Source organism: Patella vulgata, chromosome 8, assembly GCF_932274485.2.
Source record: "Patella vulgata chromosome 8, xgPatVulg1.2, whole genome shotgun sequence".
Taxonomy (NCBI): Eukaryota; Metazoa; Mollusca; class Gastropoda; family Patellidae; genus Patella; species Patella vulgata.
The window spans coordinates 34,876,581-34,892,377 of record NC_065886.2 but is presented as its reverse complement, the minus strand read 5'-3'; the positions used below and the strand labels follow the sequence as shown (position 1 = coordinate 34,892,377).

The 15,797-nt window shown below is 36.9% G+C and overlaps 1 protein-coding gene across 3 annotated transcripts in view; it reads left to right on the top strand.

Moving 5' to 3' along the window:
• LOC126829367 (beta-1,3-galactosyl-O-glycosyl-glycoprotein beta-1,6-N-acetylglucosaminyltransferase) overlaps window positions 1–15,797 on the top strand; it is a 66,585-nt gene that overhangs the window by 47,505 nt on the left and 3,283 nt on the right. For 2 of the 3 annotated variants that reach the window (XM_050559182.2, XM_050559181.2), the window contains exons 2-3: window positions 10,457–11,402; window positions 13,396–13,625. In XM_050559182.2, coding sequence (XP_050415139.2) covers window positions 10,534–11,402; window positions 13,396–13,625 — 1,099 coding nt within the window. In that variant the 5' untranslated portion in view covers window positions 10,457–10,533. Of the gene's footprint in view, window positions 1–9,956; window positions 9,983–10,456; window positions 11,403–13,395; window positions 13,626–15,797 lie in introns of those variants that run through there. The other variant, XM_050559183.2, reaches the window with a different exon arrangement.

Below are 15,797 nucleotides of genomic sequence, written 5' to 3'. Positions count from 1 at the left end.
TCCAAGATGGCTGAAATTCAAAATGGCGGCTAAAATGGCCGATTTGTCAGATTAAAGTCATTTCACAGTTTGATTTGGTTTGTAATATGTAATCTAAAGGGTTTTCACTGTCACTGAACTTAAAATTAATCTAAAGAAAAAAAGAGTTTTCAAAATCCAAGATGGCGGAAATTCAAAATGTCGACCAAAATTTATCTAAAATGGCCGATTTGTCACATAAAAGTCATTTCACTCTTTGATATGGTTTGTAATACGTAATTTAAAGGGTTTTGAATGTCATTGAACTTAAAATCAATCTAAAATAGAGTTTCCAAAATCCAAGATGGCGGAAATTAAAAAATGGCGGCCAGATTTTCTCTAAATTGGTCAATTTTTAAGATAATCGTCAATTTTCTGTTTGATATGGCTTGTAATATGTCCTCTATTAAGTTTTCAGAGTCACTGAATTTGATAATTGTAGATGATTGTTTCAGAAAAAAAAGGGACAATCACCAATCTTTCTATTGGATTGGTTTATAATAGCAAATTGTAATAGTTTTTTTTAGGGCAACTGAATTTGATCTGACCCAGGAATCTACCTTAATCTAAAGAAAAAAAGAGTTTTCAAAATCCAAGATGGCGGAAATTCAAAATGTCAACCAAAATTTATCTAAAATGGCCGATTTGTCAGATAAAAGTCATTTCACTCTTTGATATGGTTTGTAACACGTAATTTAAAGGGTTTTCAATGTCATTGAACTTAAAATCAATCTAAAATAGAGTTTCCAAAATCCAAGATGGCGGAAATTAAAAAAATGGCGGCCAGATATTCTCTAAATTGATCAATTTTTAAGATAATCGTCAATTTTCTGTTTTGATATGGCTTGTAATATGTCCTCTATTAAGTTTTCAGAGTCACTGAATTTGATAGGGGGGTTGGATGGCTGAATGGTTAGCATGCGCGTGCTGTATCATAAAGACTGTCATTGAGTCGACTGGCGTGATTTTGAATCCCCGGTTGTACGTGGCAAGGAGTAGGGTCGCCTGTCCAACCTCGTGGGTTTTCTCCGGGTCCTCTGGTTTCCTCCCACTGCTAAAGACCCCTACGCACAAGCCAATTATGTAAATAAAATTAAACCATATGTTAGTCCCGAAATGACCTAGTTTGTGCCGAGTGGACGTTAAACCCCATTTCTCTCTCTTTCTCTCTGAATTTGATAATTGAAGATGATTGTTTCAGAAAAAAAAGGGACAATCATCAATCTTTCTCTTGGATTGGTTTATAATAGCAAATTGTAATACTTTTTTAAGGGCAACTTAATTTGACCTGACCCAGGAATCTACCTGTCAATAAATAAACCATGTGCAGAACTTACCAGTCAGCTAATTAGAATTTCAAAGAATTTAACCTTAAGACACAATAAATGTAGCTTAATTGTTTTTATGCATAAAACCCCCATAACAATACAACGGGGCCAACTGACGCATTTTTAATTTCATCTCCTTTGTCTTTGCACCATTTTACCGGAGTGAGAATCATTTGTGGTATATCCAGTCGTTAAGAATTTAAGTTCTCCTATTCGTTCAGAAATGGTAATGTGGTCCGTTTTTGCATCGAAGACTCCGTGTCCAGTAACTTTTGTGGTATAGTCTAGATGTTGTATCCACAGGTCATTTTCGTCAGTTACGTATTTCACAACAAGTTCTACATGTAAGAACAACACATAAGAAAAGAGGAAATCGTGGGGGATGACTTTAGGGATACCTAGTCGTAAATGCATTTCCAATTATTTTCGTGATGATTATTTTTAACTTAGAACTTGGTGTGCATTACATTACAGACGAATATGATCTGTGGATACCATACCACACAAGTTGCGGACACAGAGACTTCGATGATTCATTTTACACTTTTCACTTTATGAAATACATGACTGACAAATATGAATTCATCTGTCCAGATGATACCACAAACGGTTTCCGGACATAAGTCTTCTGAACAAAAGTTAATAAATATTGATATTCGTCAAGCAGTGTGCTATGAGGAAAATTGGCCCAGACAGTGGTACTATGGTGTACTCTTATTTCGAATTCCAACTGTCTAGGGTTCTTGTATGCGCACGTCAACGTGTACATATAAACCTGGTTTCTCGAGAAGCCCCCGGTGCTGCATCCTGACAAGGAGAAACCACACTGGAAAATCCTAAGGTACTTTTTCAGCAAACATAGGGATCGAACCCCAGATCTCGTTCTTAGCGAGTCTTACTCACTGAACCACTATTTCGAACCATTTCTGAATAAACAATAGATAAATTCTTAACAACTGGATATATATACCTCACTGTTTTGCTGGAATAATATTAAATCTTGTTTATGTGAGATCCAGTATAACAGTTCCAGTTACCATCAAAATAACTACTACTCTTTGCTATTACAAGCCAATCCCATAGGAAAATTCACGATTGTCCTGTTGTATTTTTAAGCAATCATCTACCATCTTCAAAATTCATTTTTGATGTAATATTCATTTTCAAAATTCATTTTTGAGGTAATATTCATTTTCAAAATTCATTTTTGAGGTTATTTTCAAGTTCGTGGACTTTGAAAACCTAATAAAGGACATTATTACAAGCCATACAAAACCGAAAAAATGACGATTATCTGAAAAATCGTTCATTTTAGGAAATTCTGGTCGCCATTTTGGATTTTGGAAACTCTTCTTTTGAGGTTGTTGAGTGACACAGAAAACCCTTTAAATCGCATATCACTCGCCATATCAAACTTAAAAATGACGATTATCCGAAAAATCGACCATTTTAGGGAAATTCTGGCCGCCATTTTGAATTTCCGCCATCTTGGATTTTGGAACCCCGTTATATTTAGATTAATTTTAAGTTTAGTGACACTGAAAATCATTTAAATTACATATTATAAATCATATCAAAGAGTGAAATGACTTTTATCTGACAAATCAGCCATTTTATATTTTTGTATTTATTGATGTCAGTAAGATGTTACTATGGAGAACGTAAATTTCAGATTATACATTCCAGACTTCGTAATTGTAAAAGTGCTCTAAACTTCCATAGATTTTTAATGCATATTTCACATAACCCGACATGCAGTTGTGGTCATACTCAAGAAGACAGCGACCATTATTTTCTGCACTGCCCAAATTATTCGTCTCAGCGTATCTCAACATTAAATACCCTCCCATTTAAATCCATAAATACAAAAGCGTTCCTATATGGCGATACCAACGAAAGTAACCCGTTCAACAAAGTGAGTTTTAGTAAAGTTCACAAGTATTTAAAACTAAACAAGCGCTTTGAATAGATAAGGTAATTGTCAGGCGACGATGATTGGTGTTAAATAGTGATGATGACGATGACGATGATGATGACCATGAAGATGATTTATTTATTTATATACTAGAAGAATGCCCGGCTTCGCTCGGGGGTCATAACTCCGAAACCGGAAGTGGTAGACTAACGCCACCTGGCCTATGTTACTCCCCGGTATGAGCTACCCCTATACCCCAAATTTCAGACTCGGAAATGACAACGTGAATGATGGATCAGTCGAACGACAGAGTGAATGACAGGAGTTTTCCAGTCGAATAATAAAAATAATGGCAACGCTGGTCATAGCATATCTGTTTATAATATATTTCATATAAATGTTTATACACGTATTTGAAAAATACATTTAGGTCTACGTGTAATGTTGAATGTATAAATTCGGAAATGTTTTGATCTCTTGAACTGTATTATTTAAAATACACGATTAACGTATTAAATTGTAAATAATGAATCAAGCCAAGACATGTATTAAATGTTTTATTGAATTGGAATAGAAACTGAAAACAGATTAACACCCTGTGTGAGATATTTCATTCAAATATTGTGAAAGGGTTGGTAATAAAATTAAAATTGTCATTGTGTCATTTTAATAACATTGAATCGTCCTATTCTGTTACGTAGTCGTCTCAACATATTGTTGTCATGGGTTACTTCTGCTAAACAACTCAATAGAAACGAGTAAAGTATTATAAACGAAATTATGTCTAAAGAGTTCTTCATGACATGTATTGACTGTAAGACACAAAGCGTACAGGATCTAAGTGTGATGTTAAAGGTCAACACGTAACTAGTGAACTGATAAATATTGTACAATTTATCTAAAGAGTACATTTATGAAAACGTGGTACTTTTCTGATATCTAGTTAAATTAACACTTACCCAGATCTTGGCATAAGCATGACTTAAAATGATCACGGCTAAAACACTTCCGTGCGAATCAAGAATTCTTTATGTAAGAATAGAGCTTTATAAGACCGTAAATGCACCACACATTATGTCTCCATAAGATGGTAGCTATATCAAACTTAAAAATGACGATTATCCGAAAAATCGACCATTTTAGGGAAATTCTGGCCGCCATTTTGAATTTCCGCCATTTTGGAACCCCGTTATATTTAGATTAATTTTAAGTTTAGTGACACTGAAAATCCTTTAAATTACATATTATAAATCATATCAAAGAGTGAAATGACTTTTATCTGACAAATCAGCCATTTTAGGTAAATTTTGGCTGCCATTTTGAATTTCCGCCATCTTGGATTTGGGGAAACTAATTTTAGAGATTATTTTTTCAGTTCAATTACTAAAAAACCTTATATATGATATATTACAAGCCATACCTTGCGTGATAATCACCCATACTATCTGGAAATTAATTTTTCGTCAAATTCTGGCGGCCATTTTGGAAATCAGATAAACCCCAACCGAAAATGACGTCACAGAAGTAAAATAATCTCATAAATGTCTTCAGTGACAAATTTTGCCTCAGAAACAACCCGACCCCAAATTTTGTTCCGATTGTGACACCCCTATTAACAGGCTTTTAAATAAATACAATAGGCCGTAGTATGTTCAATTCGTCTCCTATTTCTGAAATTAATACATTTCGGCTCATGGTCTGGCGCATGGTTGAATTTTTGGTATTTGAACATTTCAAAAATTCGAATTTCGCTTTTGACAAAGTTGTTTACGAGTGAAAAATTCCCATTAATGACTTGAAAATAATTGAAGTCGGCCGCCGTTTCCCGAATTCGTCTCCTATTTCCGAAATTAATACATTTCTGGTTAACCTCCTTCCAAATATGGGTGGTGGCTTTGGAGTCAATATATTTTCAAAACGTTTTACGAATCGGAAATCACCTAAATTTACTGATGATAAAATTGACCTTCATAGCTGTAACTTTATGACTATTTGATCTAATTTACTAATTCTTGTTTCTTTGAGTACCTGAAACATTTACTTCAAATCTGCTACTTTCGATTTTTGAAATTCGAATTTTACGTCATTGACTTTCCATCCCGGAAGTAGGGACCAATATGACCACTTCTTGAACATTAGTACGATTTTCATGAAATTGGGAATGTAAGTAGATCTGGTTGATCCAACTTCAACGATACCATTAAATATGCTCGAACTTATCTCCCCTTGGAGAAACTGAGGATCAAAGTTTAAAAAAAAATAGACTAAATATAGGTCAGATTGCCTTAAAAGAAATTTCTGTACTAGCTGAGGAATTACTGATGCGTACTCAAAATATGACGTCTATCGATATAACTGGAAGTGCCATCATTTTGAAACGTGAAAATCCCTAAGGCTTTTGCGATATTTTACATACAGAATGGGAGTTACATTTTCTGAATCCTTGAAGGAATGCCTAAAAACGTTCAGAGCAGAATATTGATTTAGGTCAATTGATGGTCACCATTTTGAATTGAATTTGAAAAATAGTGAAATATCTACATTAACGGGCTTGTAAATGAACACAATAGGCCGTAGTTTGTTGAATTCGTCTACTATTTCTGAAATTAATACATTTCTGGATAGCCTGGCTCAACGTCGAATTTTTGGTATTTGAATATTTGAAAATTTCGATTTCCCTTTTCACATTTTCCGTGCCGACCATATTGCTTACGAGTGAACGATGCGTATTAATGGTTTGGAAATACTTGGAATAGGCTGTTGTTTCATGAATTCGTCTCCTATTTCCGAAATTAATACATTTCTAGTTAGCTCCCTTCCAAGAAGGGATGAAGGATTTAGAATCAATATATTTTCATAATGTTTTACGATTCCGAAATCACCGAAATTTTACTGTTGAAGAAATTGAAGTACATAGCTAACTTTTTAACTTTTTCATCTATTTTACTAATTCTTTTTTCTCTAAGTACCATTAAATATTTACTTTAAATCTGCTATTTCCGATTATCGAAATTCGAATATTACGTCATTGACATCACATCTCGGAAGTAAAACCAACATGACAACTTTTTGAACATTAGTACGATTTTCATGAAATTAGGAATGTAAGTAGATCTGATTGATCCAACTTCAGCGATGTCATTAGAAATTTCTAAGTTGTCTCCCCTGGGAGAAAATAAGGATCAAAGTTTTAAAAAAAATCGACAAATTATAAGTCAGATTGTCTCGGAAATTTTTATCTGTACTAGCTAAGAAATTGCTGATGGATACACAAAATGTGAAATCTATGGATTGAACCGGAAGTGCCACCATCTTGAAATGTGAAAAATCCCTAAGGCTTTTGCGATATTTTACTTGCAAACATGGATGTTACATTTTCTGAATCCCTGAAGGAATGCCTAAAAAAACGTTCAGAGCAGCATTTTGATTTCGGTCAACTGATGGTCACCATTTTGAATTGAATATGAAAAACAGCGAAAAATCCAATTTAACGGACGTGAAAATAAACACAATAGTCCGTAGTGTGTTCAATGCGTCTCCTATTTCTGAAATTAATATATTTCATGATAGCGGGGATCAGGGTCGAATTTTTGGTATTTGTAAATTTCAAAATTTCGAATTTCGCCTCTGACCTTTTACTTACCAGCAAAGTTGTTTACAGGAAAATTTATGTCTTTCATTTTCAAAATTTACTAATTTAACCTAAATATTTGAACAGCTGAGGTCAATCTGATTCAAAAAATATTATTTCCGTTCAAAGTTATCTTATTTAATTTTTCGATATTTTCCTGCCTTTTTTGTAGTTCTTTCTCGCCATTTTCATTTCATTTTCTCATCCGTCCCATTTTTAAACGGCTTGATCCATTTTTCTAAAACTTCTGGAAAGGGAGGTCATTACGATTATAGCAATACACGTTTCAGTTATTTCCTTTTAGTTTTCAGATTATTTTTTTCCCCCGGGTGCAATGTTTCTCACTTTATTTAGACTTGTAACTTCGCGAGTTTTTGACCGATTTCGATAATTATTTGTTCTTGGTTTTTTTTCTTTTAAGATACTTGATATAATGCATGACACGTGACGATGAATATGAAAGCTTTCATATCGGCATGGGACAGTAGCAGATCTAGTTATTATTATTATTATTATTATTATATACGTGAAGGGGGTTTGTAACAGTGGAAGGAAACCGGAGGACCTAGAGAAAACCTACGATGTTGAACAAGCAATCAATGACAATAATGAAATGATGTTTAACGTTCTACTGTTCTTCTCCGACTGGGCTGATGAAGACAAGCATACGCCATGCAGTGTACTACGAGGGAAATTATGCCCGGACAACGGCTCTATGGCCTACCCTTATATCGAATTCCAACTGCCAAGGGATCTTGTACGTGTACACCAATGTGCACACGGGACCTCAGTTTGTCCCACCGGAACGTCTAAACAGCTGATCTTTCTTGGCCAACACCGGAATCGAAGCCTTATGATCCAACCGTCTTCATTAGCCCAATGTGCTGTGCACCCAACCATAAATATTGCCCAACCACGTGGGTTTTCTCCGAGTCCTCCGGTTTGCTCTCGTTGCTAAAGACCCCTACGCGCAAGTGAATTATTTTTAAAAAAAATGAATCATGTGTTATTCCCGAAATGACCTAGTTTGTGTCGAGTGGATGTTAAATCCCATTTCTCTTTCCAAAATGAGATGTAGTCTACCGACTGGGCTAATGAAGAATGTCAAGGTTCTTTTAAGTACACACCAGGTTTTTGCACCATCCGAACGACTTTATGTCCTACACGACTCACACACCGGAACAACGCCGGAAGACCACGAACTCTCGAGAACATACTCTCTCTCTCTCTCTCTCTCTCTCTCTCTCTCCATAAATATTGTTTTTCTCTCTCTCTCCATAAATATTGTTTTAAGGTCTCTTAAAACACAGATCCTATTTCGTTTCGTTTTTTATAGTTCAAAATTTCGTTATATAACCCGCGTTCTGGTTGATGTGAGGGATTAGCCAATGAAACGGTCTGTTACAGCTAGTTTTTGGCGTGCAGTACACGGAACTGTGGGTAAACCACTAGAAACGTCAACGCTGATTGATTAATCAATGTCTGACGTCATAAGGCCAAAAGCCGCACGTATGACACCTGACGCGACCTTTCACTGCAACCGGTCAGATCTTCATGTAGTGTAGGTCACCGAAAGTATATAAAAAAACGAAACGAAATATAGATCTCTATTTTAATCAGATTGGGTGTCTTAATTATAAGTTTTGGGAGGATACCTATTAATCCACCCCTCCAACTATCACGGCATTTATCCTAAAGTCACGTGCCCGAAGATGGACAAATTTACCCTTGCTGTTTAAATACTTGATAACGCAGTGCAACAGACTACAGAGAATGTTATCCATAAATAATATCTTATTTATTTGAGTGTGTCCAAATGACTAACTGCCATTCAAAGAATACGAGACGCAGTATGTTTGATAGTGGTCCAGAATAATCTGGTATTGAATCAAGATGATCGTGTCTTTTCCTGTAACCTGTAATCTAATATAATCAACCAGTCAATACAATCCAATCGCGTTAAAGTCTAGTCAAATAAACCGGCATTCTTTACTAATACATGTAGCTTTAATCGTGGGAGAAAATAAAAAACACACATTAAACTGGAATTATATCGCATCAGAGAGAGAGAGAGAGAGAGAGAGAGAGAGAGGAGGATATTGGTCTAGCTTAAACCCTATTTTTCTCTGTGTCTGTTTTAATCAGCACAATGTTACTTGTTTAATCTAGGTCGTCGACGAGCGAGATTTAATGTCAACTCAATACAAACTAGGTCATTTCGGGACTAAGATACGATTCAATTTTATTTCAATAATTAACCTGTGCGAAGAGATCATTCGTAGTAGTAGGAAACCAGAGGGCCAGGAGAAAACCCACGAGGTTGGACTGGTGATCCTACTCCTTATCATATACACACGGGGAATCGAAACGACGCCAATGACAGACCTTATGCTCTAAAGTGCACGCGTTTAACCATTCGACCACCAAATACTCCCCAAATCTTATCAGCGAAGAGGGAGGGGAACGGGAGGAGGGGGGGGGGGTCTCTATTGTTTACAGATACTATTTATTAAGCACGAAGGCTACGTTATATGATTGGACTACTAGTGAAGCTCTTTTCCATTCCTTAAAAAAACCTTAAAGTGATATTAACACTTTCATGATGTAAATTAATGTGCTTTATTATATATATCAGTTTAAACATCTGAAAAACCTAAACCTACATCACGAACATGCGATGATGACAGGTCTCTAGTCTATAGTTTGCGATGATGCGGGGACTATATAGTGTGCGACGATGACAGGTCTCTAGCCTATAGTGTGCGATGATTTTGAATATTGACCAGTCGAGTATTTTAACTAACAGCGTCTGTATTATAGTAGTTGATTGAATATATTGTAATATGAACATAGGTCTGTAATGGTGTAACGGTAATGGCCCAATAAAAAAAAAACCAACACCCACACATTAAACTATCAGCGATATGATAACCTAAAATAGAATAAAAAAAAAACCCCACACATTTAAAAACTATCAGCGATATGATAGGCTAATAAAATAAGGTGTTGACCCACCAAAACAGGTCCCTTTGATTTTCCCGGCTACTTTACCCATTTTAGTGGTGTGGGATTATTGGCTAAGTTGTTCTGGTGATACGAAAAACGCTTGCACAAAAATGAACACTGGTCAATTAAATTATTGGAATTCAACGCCTGTAGTTTCCGGATATAATTTCCTTCATAGCACAGTGCGTGGCGTATGGCTGTCTTCCTTATCGAGGACAAAGACAGCTGTCTAGTGGCTCGGATAGGACGAAAAACAGAGGTCCCCTGTACACATTGGCGTGCACGTAAAAGATCTCTTGGTAGTTAGAATTCGATGTAAGAGTAGGCCGTAGCGCCTCTGTCCGGGCAAAATTTCCCTCATAGCACACTGTATGGCGTATGCCCGTTTTCATTAGCCCCGTCGGAGCAAAACAGTAGGAGGTTAAACCCCTTTTCATTTCATTTCCTTATCGTGGTTGGTCTAAACGTGGAAAATAGCTTTAATTTTGTATTTAAATGAAATAATGAGAGAGATGGATGTAATAAGAGAAATAATGAAGGTTAATTTTCTATTTTCAGATGATACACAACGTAGAAGTCCGGGTGCTAGCAGACACGTGATGATACATCACAGATCATGTCGTTCTTGACCCGTAATGGAGGGTCACAAACGACCCCGGGTGTTCTTCAAGTTCCTCGCCGTATTTTTGTTCGTAACGATAATTCTTATTCTGTACTACAACAACATCGAACGTACGCATAGCTCCACCTCAACACTTTTCCAACACCGACCCCGTCCAGGGAGGTTAAAATCCCTACCAATGTATGTCCGGTCAACCAAGATCCCGACAAAGTTTACTGGAAAACTCGTTAAAGAACGAAGTGGTTCGGATGGGAATACTAGAAAGCATTCAATGGTGAAAAGAAAATCATTTAACTATACATTTAACTACGTCGAGGCAGTAAATTGTAAAAAAATGTTAAATGGCAACAAACCGGAATTGGACAGAGCTACATCGTTTTTATCAAACAACTACAGGAATTCTATTTCGAACACGTGGTATTTCGTTAAAACCAAAAACTGTGACAGTTTCATCTCTGAACGTGGCTACGTTACTGATTCTCTGACGTCAGAGGAGAGAGATTTCCCCATAGCTTACAGTATCTTGATGTTTAAAGATGTCGAACAATTTGAGCGATTATTGCGGGCCATTTACCGACCACAAAACTATTATTGTATTCACGTAGACGCTAAGGTCACAGAAGACATCTATAACGCTGTGCGGGGGATTGTGGGGTGCCTTGACAACGTGTTTATGACCCGGAAGTACGTGGACGTTCAGTGGGGCACGTTCTCCGTGTTGGAGCCAGAATTAATTTGTATGAAAATGTTGTTTAAATATAAAAATTGGAAATACTTTATCAATTTGACAGGACAGGAGTTTCCATTAAAGACTAATTATGAAATTGTTAAAATATTAGAAACATATAATGGCGCTAATGATATGGAAGGAACCGTTAGAAGGTAAGTATAATGATTGCGACAATGATCTCGTGTTTAAAGATACATTATAGCAAGAGCTAAATATGCCTTTTGTAGGTTTTTATTTTGGCTTCAAATGTTATATAAATTATTATTTAGACATTTATTAACATGGCAAATCTGAATAAATTTTTCAATATATTCATTTTTCATTATCTATTTTTCAACGACCAGTTCTTTATCGAAATCTTATATAATGCATCTTTAATATTCAATTTCTAACCAGTGCCTGAATTAGATGATGATAGGCCCTAGGCTATTCCACGGTTGAATCATCTAAGTCGAGGATGGTGACGGATGTTTAAGACTACACTGCGTGTAAGAAATATGGAAGAATAACGTTGCCATTATTATTTCAATGTTCGCGGTCCAAAATGCATTTTAGTTTTACAATTTGCAATTTCCATTGCTCCACAATACTAATATCACAGTGTTCGAATACAGAGAGAGAGAGAGAGAGAGAGAGAGAGCATATTCCTGAAGCAATGGCCCGAGAAATTCCCCTCTGACCATTGCTGGATTGGCTTCTGATACTAGAGCTCTTAACGGAGTGTGTCTATTCTTCCCGTTCAATCAAATATATCCCAAGTACAGCAACATGGCAGCCAGTCGTTTAATCTGGGGTCTTCCCTAAAACTTTGGACAGTGATTTAAGGTATTAAAAACGGTGATACCATTGTTCGTCTCCAAACAGTATTGTTTACATTGTATCCATGTTGATAGCCGGGGGTGTGGGTAGCCGATGGTTAGCAAGTGCGCGCTGTATCCTAGGGTCTGTCATTGAGTCAATTGGCGTGGTGTCCAACCTCGTGAGTTTTATCCAGGTTCTCTGGTTTCCTCCCATTGCTAAAGACCCTACGCGCAAGGGAATTATTGAAATAAAAATGTGAACCAATTGTTATTCCCGAAATGACCTAGTTTGTGTCGAGTGGACGTTAAACCCCATGTCTCTCTCTCTCTCCCCCCCTCTCTCTCTCTCTGTCTCTCCATACTTCTCGCAGTGTTTCGTTTGATTAGGGCTAAACACCCCCCCCCCCCCACACAACGTTCAAATACAGAATACACTTTTCACTAGTACAAAATACAGTATAAAAGAGTCCCCATTCTGCATTTTGCATTATAGACAAATGTATTTGGGAACCTTCATTATAAAACATATATCTTATATTAAACTACGACGAACCTCATTTGCATACGGAAAAAAGTGCGGACTAGGACGGGAATTAATGATAATGAGCATTGTCCACCAAGGTTAAGCAATTTCATTGGTCGAGATTGTCAAAACTTGATTTCATTGGTCGATATATTGGAATGCAACAACTTTTCTGCTAGTAGAGATGCACAATTTCATTGCTCGATTCTTGTGAAATTATAACTTTTCTTATTGAGCGAGAGTGATGAAAACTTGTAGCAAAGTTTCATCCTATCAATAACTTGACTAAGTTTGACGGTGCGAATGTTCTGCTTAGGCTAAGCAGTGATAAGCGATTTGATTGCTTAAGACTTTGGAACATAATAACTCTACTTGTGTAGATGCTGAATATCTTGACTAAGTTCGACGATTAACATTTTGCACAAAGACTGCATGGAGAAATTTGGTGTATAACCTTACTACATCAAAACCTTGACTAAGTTCGATCATGGGCTAAGAATAAACAAGTAATTTGACTGGTCAGTGATTTGGGACACTATATCACTGAGAGAGCTTGATGAAACTTGATGCATAGCCCCACTACATCAAAACCTTGAGAAAGTTCGATCATGGGGTAGGTATAAGCAAGCAGATCAGATAAGATAAATGTGCAATTTATTAATATTATGAGGTGTTTTTACGGGGTGGTGGGGGTAAGGTCAGTGCAATCAGTATCACTGTTGGCTTGATATTTTTTTCAGGGGCTGTTGGCCTGTTTTGGACCTCAGGAATAATGATATTTATAAATCAGTAATAGACTAACATTAATTTATTCAATTTCAGGGCTAATATAGCCAGATGGTCTAAAGCAGGAGTCTCACCACCCCATAATATACGACCAGTTAAAGGTTCCGTTCACATCGTGGTTAATCGAGACTTTGTAGATTATGTCCTGAACAACAAAACTGCCACAGACTTCCTGGAGTGGGTAAAAAACGTTGACGTACCAGATGAAACTTATTTTAGTAGTCTAAACCACAATCCACAACTTGGTATACCCGGTAGTTACAAAGGTAATATGGAACTGATATGAGAGAGAGAGAGAGAGAGAGATTGGTGGACGAAATGGGGTTTAACGTCCACTCGACAGAAACTGGGTCATATCGGGACTAACATGGTTCAATTTTATCTTAATAATTCCTTTAGTTTTTAAGGACCCAGAGAAAAACCGAAAGCAAGCCACTTGACTCAATGACAGACCTGATGATATATGATATAACACGTACGCGGAAAAACATTCGGCCTCCTAATCCCTCAGAAATGATATGAAATGAAATGGGGTTTAACGCTCCACTTCCTTTTCATCGGGGCTAATAAAGGCGTGAATGGCGTTGTGGTGACCGAACAGCGGCGCTGCGCCCTCTCTTTATTTCGAATTCCCACGGACCAAGGTTCTTTTACGTGTACACCTACATGTACACAGTACAAAGGGTTTTTATACGCCCACATTTTCATGTGGATGTATATTGTCATCGCCCCTGTCCGTCCGGACGTCCGTCCGTCCACAATTGTTTGTGGACAATCTACAGATCACAATTCTTATTCGATTTTGAAGAAACTTGAAATATAGGTTTATCTCCAAAAGATCTCGGTTACTTTCGATATTGGCATATATCGGATCGAAACTTCATGGAGTATGGCCCCTGATTGTACGAAAAGTCACGTTTTTAACTTGTGAACACCGTAGAGGTCACAATTTTCAAAAACGTTTTAGTATATCACCGTTACACCCTAAGGATGGCTGAGTTCGAATTTCGTAAAAATCGGCCCAAAACTGACAGACAAAATGGCCACCCCTTGTTCTCAAATAGCGTAAAAATATGGTATATCAAGATTGTGGACCCTCTAGAGGTCACAATTTTCTTCTGATTTTAATGACACTTGAAAGGTATGTTTATAACACAAAGATCTCGGTTCCTTTCGATAGTGGCATGTATCGGACCATAACTTCATGGATTATAGCCCCTGATTGTACTAAAAATCATGTTTTTAGCTTGTTGTCCCTCTAGAGGTCAATTATTATCCGATTTAAAAAAATACGTTCGAATATATCACTGTTACACCGTAATGTTTATTGAGTTCGAATTTTGTTAAAATTGGGCCAAAACTGCCGGACAAAATGGCCGCGCCTCGTACGCAAATAGTGTATAGCATCTAGTATATCAAGCTTGTGGACCCTCTAGAGGTCACAATTTTTATCCGATTTTGATGAGAGTTGAAATACATGTTTATAACCCAAGGATCTTGGTTGCTTTCGATATTCGCGCGTATCGGATCGTAACTTCCTAAATTATGGCCCTTGAATGTATAAAAAAATCACGTTTTTAGCTTATATAATTATGTGAATATATCACCATTACACACTAAAATCTTGGTTTCTTTTGATAATCGCGTATATCCGAACGTAATGAAGGTTGAATTCGAATTTCGGGAAAATCGAAATGAAACTGCCCGACAAAAAATCCGCTCTTTGTATACAAAAAATCCCGTTTGTTCCATCCAATAGACTAGACACTATTCCGTCCTACACCACTAACAATGGCAAACCACTCCAGATAACAGCAAGGAACTTTCTCGGCCAAAACCGGGATTTAAACGGGACCTCCATGTTAGCAAGCCAGTATCTTACTCACTGAGCCAACGCGATTCACAAAACATTTTGATATACCTAGCAACAGTTATATGCCCATCTTGATATACCTAGTAACAGTTATATGTCACATCATGATATACCTAGTAAAGGTTATATATATCACATCTTGATATACTTAGTAAACGTTATTTGCCACATCTTGATATACCATGGTTGTTATAAAGGTAAGTTTTGAACTTCTGTGGTGAAAAATTCTACACAAAGCCCCCAAACCTTGTCATAAATGGTTTTGGAGCACAACCGGACAGACCCTACCATAATATGAATGACGGGTTCGATCCGATAAAGTTTCCCTGGAGTTTTCGGCGTGTGTATGCTTGTCAGTGGAACAGGAGGTTACCACGTCCGGGCGGTGCAAATTCGAAGTCCCATGTTCACGTTACCAGTTGGAATTCGACGAAGAGTCCCTATAAAATGGCCCCATATAGCACAGTCCATGGCGTTTTTGATGCAGAAAAGTAAAACGTTAAACCATATGTCATTTTCTAACTTAACAATAATTTTTTTCAGAATTATCTGAACTACTCAATGC